General features: G+C 43.0%; 1 protein-coding gene across 1 annotated transcript in view; it reads left to right on the top strand.

The window, feature by feature from the left end:
• Nucleotides 1-4,122, top strand: part of tenm3 (teneurin transmembrane protein 3) — a gene marked incomplete in the record, with an annotated part of 240,891 nt that extends 236,769 nt beyond the window's left edge. The window contains 2 exon segments of the mRNA XM_042213353.1: nt 330-460; nt 1,769-4,122. Coding sequence (XP_042069287.1) covers nt 330-460; nt 1,769-2,524 — 887 coding nt within the window.
• Nucleotides 4,123-6,769: the final 2,647 nt, after the last annotated feature.

The raw sequence follows: 6,769 nt of genomic DNA, 5'->3' as shown, positions 1-6,769 counted from the left end.
CCCCCCCCAATTTTTGCACATGTCGAGGAGCGTGTCAGGCTACATTTCACTGTGTGTTATACTTGTATAACTATGTATGTGACAAATAAAGAACCTTGAACCTTGAACCGTATACCGTTTATACTGCCCACCCCTACCTTGAGGCACTATATGAGTAAAATCGAATTGAATCAGTGTGTTTTAAACACCAACAGGGGTTTGTCAGTTTATATGAAGGCATAAAACTAGTCCCAGTCCCTCTGATACAGTATGATTGCTGTGCATTGTTGTTTCTGTTTCTCAGTTTCTTTTATAAATATCACTATTTCCACTCTTCTCTTTCTCTACAGATATCAACATCTGGTTGGTCACATTTGGCTTTCATCTCCATAATGCCATCCCAGGATTCCCTATTCCGAAATTTGACCTGATACAGCCATCACTGGAGATGAAAAAGAGCCAGCTGTGGGATGACCTGCCCGTATGTATACTCAGATAAACTATGGAGGAACACCACACCCGATCCGTCACAGCGGGCGTTTTCTCTGGTTGCAGCCCAGTGACAGTGAAACAAGTGTCAAACAAACAGTGGTTACATTTGTGCAAAATTCATTTTTGCTTGTAATACAAACCATGAAGTAGTTTTATTGCCTTGATCTTACCAAACAGTGTTAGAAAAAAATTAATTAAATTGAATAAATCGAATGGGCGTCATCAGTCGTACATATCACCAGTAGGTCCTCATGTTTTCTCAAAAGTCTCCAGTGATGTAACCTGGCCTGGACGTACTTCTTAAACATGTCTGAATCATCTTTCTTTGACTTTTCAGCACAAGAAAGAAACTCTAACAAGCATAATCCAGCTCCTCAGGGCTTGATGTGGAGCTCGTATTGTAGCTAAGTGGCCCGCACTGACAGCGGGTTTAGAATGGTGCCATCAGGGAGCAGCGAGTCGGTGGCTAATCCAGTCAGTCCAGTCACTGAATGATATTTGTAACTGGAATAAATGATGTAATTGCATCAACCACATCTGGGGTGGTTTGTTCGGTACTCTTGTCACTTTTGCTGATGGCCACATACGAGACTTTCTACACCTTAATAGTTACTCATTTATATATAGTCATGCAAACGTAACGTTGACAAGGAACAGAAAATAACAGAACGAGAAGAAACGAGGAATAAATTAATAGGAAGTTATTAGTGAGATCCTCCCATTTAAAGGAAAGGAAATCGGTAAAGGAGGATGTCTGTGCACGTGTTGTCGGGTCACCAGTAATCACACTCGCACTGAGAGTGAGAAAAAGGCGCTGACGTAGAGACACTGACGTAGAGACACTGACGTAGAGACACTGACGTAGAGACACTGACGTTAACTCAGCGATTAATGAAGGCAACGACAGAAATAGAAGTGGCTGTTTCAAGAGAGAAACTGAAAGAGGAAAAAAGATAAAGAAGCAGGAGAGACTTCGTGCTGTCCTCCTCCCTGAGCCTGCTTCAGCCGGAGCTTTCTTCCTGTTAAAAGGGAGTTTTTCCTTCCCACCATCACCAAGTGTTTGCTCTCTATTATTGGGCTTTTCCCTGTATGACCCGAAACACGACTTCTCTCTATTATTGTCGGGTTTTTACTTGATCATATAAAGCGTTGTTGTGATTTCACGCTACATAAATCAAATTGAACAGAATTTGTATGACTTGGAGCAGCAATGATCGATTGAGTCCACACACCTAGATGCAGCAGACAATGATTGTGAGTCAAATTTTCAGACACCTTTTCTGCTTTTTCTCCACAGTCTATCTCAGGCGTCCAGCAGGAAGTGACCCGTCAGTCTCAGGCCTTTCTGTCGTTTGAGCGCATGCCAGAAATTCAGCTCAGTCGGCGACATTCAGACCACAACAAGCCTTGGCTGTGGTTTGCCACTGTCAAGTCTCTGATAGGAAAGGGAGTGATGCTCGCCGTGATCCAAGGTCGCGTTGTGACCAGTGCTCTAAACATCGCCAACGAGGACTGCATCAAGGTGGCTGCTGTCCTAAATAATGCCTTTTACCTTGAGGGCTTGCATTTCACAGTGGAGGGAAGAGACACGCACTACTTCATCAAGACCAGCCTGCCTGAGAATGACCTCAGCGCACTGCGGCTCACCTCGGGGAGGAAGTCACTAGAAAATGGAGTAAACGTCACAGTATCCCAGTCCACAACAGTCATGAACGGGAGAACGCGGCGTTTTGCTGATGTGGAGCTCCAGTACGGCGCCCTGACACTTCACGTGCGTTACGGGACGACGCTGGATGAGGAGAAAGCGCGAATCCTGGAACAAGCAAGGCAGAGGGCGCTGTCGAGTGCCTGGGCGCGCGAACAACAGCGAGTGAGAGACGGGGAAGAAGGAGTACGGCTATGGACGGAGGGAGAAAAGAGGCAGCTACTAAGCAGCGGGAAGGTTTTGGGTTATGATGGATACTACGTACTGTCTATAGAGCAGTACCCCGAGCTAGCCGACAGCGCTAACAACATCCAGTTCCTACGGCAGAGTGAGATAGGGAGGAGGTAACACGGCATTAACAGAATCCAATGATCCCGCCCACTGACTGTCAGAGACTAACAAAAGCTTTTCAAACATGGATGTCACAGACTGAAACCAAGCCACTGAAGAGATCCCGCGATCCCTTTTTTTGGGATCAAAATGTTAAAATGGGATTTCTAGACTGATGATGTAACAATCACTTCAGTGCAGCTGACCTGAAACACGGCTGCAGTTTGATGGTCTGCAAACCCGGATAAAGGTTCCTTTTTTCAGTTGTGTTCTTTTTCTCTATCTCGCTTTCTCTTTTTTTCACCCGGTCGTCTGCCTTCGAACAGCTTGCACGCATGACCCCCCATCCCCGCCGCCTTTCGTGAAAGGTGGGGGCTATAACCCGACTGCTATATTTGTGTGCTAGCTAGCTATCAAACAGTGGGATGTAGAGACTCGTTCAAGCGGCCGACTGAGGACTTTACAGTTACATGAGCTTGCAAGCGTTTCAACAGCTGGTAACTGTCAGTGTAATCGCCATCTGTGCATCCCTAAGAGATGTTGCAGGTGTCGTATCTCTGTTTGGAGCCACGTCTGTAGGCTCTGTCGTGTCCATGGCTGAAGCAACTGAGTGGAACCACCGTCGTGGACTCTCTAAGAAGGACAGGCACAAAAATTCAACTTTGTATGAAAGCTGAAAAAAATAAACTGATTTTCTCTTTGAGTTTTTTTCTTTATATAAACTTGCTGTTGCTTCAGACAAAAAGGGTATATGAAAATTAACAAAAACATTTTTACATAGTATTACTTATACCACTATTACTACTTTTACTGCACCATCACCACTGGAATGGACCATTATATGACCTGAACAAAGACAAACTTTGATTTGTGTTTTTACTTAAAAGCCACTTCTTCCCATTCTGTGCTCTAACAAGTTCTACAAATTTAGAGAGACCACAGTCAAACTGACGTATGTGAAGAACCAGGGCGACTGTAGGGCCACCGTTGTGTTTGCGTGGATGTACATTGGTCCTATAAACCCCTGGTACCCTGGCTGCCCAGGTGTTATTCACTTTTACAAAATGTGACTCGGCCTCATAACAAATAGACTTGTGCTTTTCTCAGTCACAGGTAGTAGTATTGCTTGCAATAGAAACATGTTATCATGGCTTTGGGTGGGAGGGGTGGGGGACAGGATTGCTGTGAGTAGTAACAAATCGTTGCTTCTCCCTTTATTTTTGCTTGTTTATCTTTAAAGGGACAGTGCATTGCCATCAGTGACATTAACGAGTAACAGTAATAGATCAAAGATCAATGTGGATGTTTACTCATTGATTGTGGGTCTCTGTACTCCTTTAGAGTTTCCATTGTGCGTATGTGTGTTTATAAGGTTGAAAAGTAACTTTAGTCATTTGGAAGGAAAGAGCAGGAACTTTCCACAGAGAGTTAACCTCATATGCTACCGATCTTTTTTTCAACGACAGTTATGACAAGTTGACAATGTTTTATGGTTTATCTTTTTCTTTATTTCGGAGGTTGGTGAATTCCACTTATACGTACATCAATATTAGTCTCAGAGAAAGTAATTTATGTACAGTGTTTCTACAGTAAAGAATAAAATACATTGAAACTAACGTCTTCGTTGCTGTGTTTGTTCTTCACTTTCACTGCTAGCAGCGATAAGAAAAAACTGATTTACTCAAGTGCTTTTTCACGCATTACATGCTTTTTATTAGCAACATCTGAAAACATTGTAACATGACTTAATAATGAAGCCTGAGATGGGGTAGGATTTTCTACAAAAGATGTCATTGAAAATCAAATCCACTAATCACCAACACCAAGAAACATCCAGCTCCCAACACAAACACAAACTGTACACAAGGACCAAACAAACTACATGCAGGTAGTGTTTTTCAAGCAAATGCAAAACAAGAAGTCAGCTCAGAAAGACCGGAACATTGTAATGGGTGCTGACTAGGGATGGGTACTGGTATCATGGCACTGGTTCTGACATAAACAGTAGTAACCGAAAAGCAGCGCACATTTCGGTGCTTTATTTCGTGCTTTTTTTTCCTGAGCTGTGATACACTTTGGATTCTAGCCAATCATTTTACGTTTCCGAGGATAGTAGGCGGGGCCAGGTACGTACGTTCTTTTAGAGCAGAGCTACAGATTAAAAATGCCCAAGGCGAAGCGGTCAAAGTCTGGCTGTACTTCACAGCAAAAGATGCAAACTCAGCAGCAACAAGTGCTTTAAGCTGATACTGTGATACTGTCAAAGGAGGTAACACCTCGAATCCGATGAAACACCTGGCGACGCATAGCGTTTTTTTAAAAGCCGAGAAATGCGCCGTATTTGATAGCTTGCTGCGAGACCTCACACCGAGCACATCTACTGCGGGTGTGGTGCCTGTTATCGGACCCGGAGTTAGCAACATCCCCCAAAAACCCGAAGAGGAGAGTCCTGGCCCCTAGCCCTGCCAGTGTAGCAGAAATGATGAGGATGATGATGCAGCAGCAGCCGTTCTTCTCTGCGTGAGTAGCTTAATGTTGTTCGTGTGTAATTTACGTTGAGTAGGCTAACCACGTTATTACATTAATGCATGTAAGGTGAACTAGCAAACATCATCATAGCTACATGCGGCTGTCTTCTTGTTTGATGGCAGATACTCCCTTCACCCTGGCCAAAAAGGCTAAAATGACCAAAGAAAAAGAGGGAAACAGCTAAACATGAGAGGTTTTTGGACAAAGTTTGTGTTTTTTCCATTGTTTAAGCACTGCTTCCAGCCAAGAGTGATACCATATATGCCCCATAGCTGCAGAAAAGGCTAACATTGTTATCTTTTTACAAAAAAACAGCTGAACATGAGAGGTTTTTGGACCAATTTTGTGTTCTCCATTCTTTAAGCACCGGTTCGAGCACCGTTTAAGCACCGGCACCGTTTCAAAAGTACCGGTTTGGTACTGGTATCAGATAAAACCTAAACGATACCCATCCCTAGTGCTGACCCAGCTCTTTTTTTCCTTGTAAGGTTGATCACCATCTCAGTGGTCTTATGTGCGCATGAACTAGTTATTCAGCATCACTCTGAGACAGGATGTTTTTAATTTTAGAGATTTTGTGCAAATCAGTGGCAGCACTTCTTGCATTGTCAAATCTAATAATATACATGAATTAAAATGTGCCAAAATAAAGCAGTTGCTCTCCTTTCATGTTGGACAGCACTGTCCTAAAGCTCCTCCTCAGTCCTTTGCATTACTGGCCCCTTGTGGCCTCAGTCAGACATTGCAAGCTGCGCTTATTTTAATCTGACTGGAGACTGCAGCTCTCCCTGCCATGCAGGCGTGTCCGTCTCCCTGCCTGTGCCCTAAACACACTGTTCCCCTATTTTACCGGTGTTACTTTTGATAGCCTAAGCACAATTTTCCAGTAATACCGAGGTGTTCGTAGTGTTGCTTATTTTCCTAAAGCAGAGGTATGAAAAACTTGTCAGTGGCAGCTAAGATTAAATCGTTTTTGGTGTTGACCGATGTGCATTTGATGTCCAATATGACTACAGGATCACTGAGTAGGTAGTAGTGGAAAGAGATTTCTTCACAAAACTTTGACTTTTGTAGTTTCAAATTTTTTTGATAGCTTTATGGTTAGTTTCACCTGTTAAAATATAAAAAGTTAAAATTAAGTTTTAAATGCAAAGCAGATTAACTTTACAGTCAGTTTGGTAAAAGAACTGGTTTTTATATAGCGCGTTCTACTTCACCTGAGCGCTATATAAGTGGTTTCTATCTAACACTCATATGCATTCCTACTCCAATGGATGCATGGGAGAGCAACTTGGGGTTAGCATCTTGCCCATGCAGACTGGGATCGAACCACAAAGCACTGAGCTGATACTCCTGACACGTATGGGATCACTACAGGTTTCTGCTTGGGCAGCAGTTGTCCTTCTCTCCTGGATCGGCTGGAGCTTTCTTTAGGAGCCTTTCCAGCTTTGACAAAAGTCCAGCTGGGATAACCACATTTACTCAGGGCCTTCTTGATGTTTGATTTGATTTTGATTTGATTTGATTTTATTGATTAGCATTCAAATTCAAATCTCAGTGAAAACAGTGAAAAAACAAACAAACAAACAGTGAAAACAACAAAAATCTACCATAAAGCAAGAAAGCACGAGACAAGGCTAATCAAAAGGTATTGGCTGAAGCATTTGCTTATTACGCCAACCCTTTTCACAAAATATCTTTTTGTATGCAGCTCCTGTACACAGGGCTTGAAGA

This window comes from Haplochromis burtoni, unplaced genomic scaffold (genome assembly GCF_018398535.1).
Source record: "Haplochromis burtoni strain Fernald_Lab_line unplaced genomic scaffold, NCSU_Asbu1 Contig_437, whole genome shotgun sequence".
NCBI classification, from domain to species: Eukaryota; Metazoa; Chordata; class Actinopteri; order Cichliformes; family Cichlidae; genus Haplochromis; species Haplochromis burtoni.
This window is presented reverse-complemented; position numbering and strand designations above follow the sequence as displayed.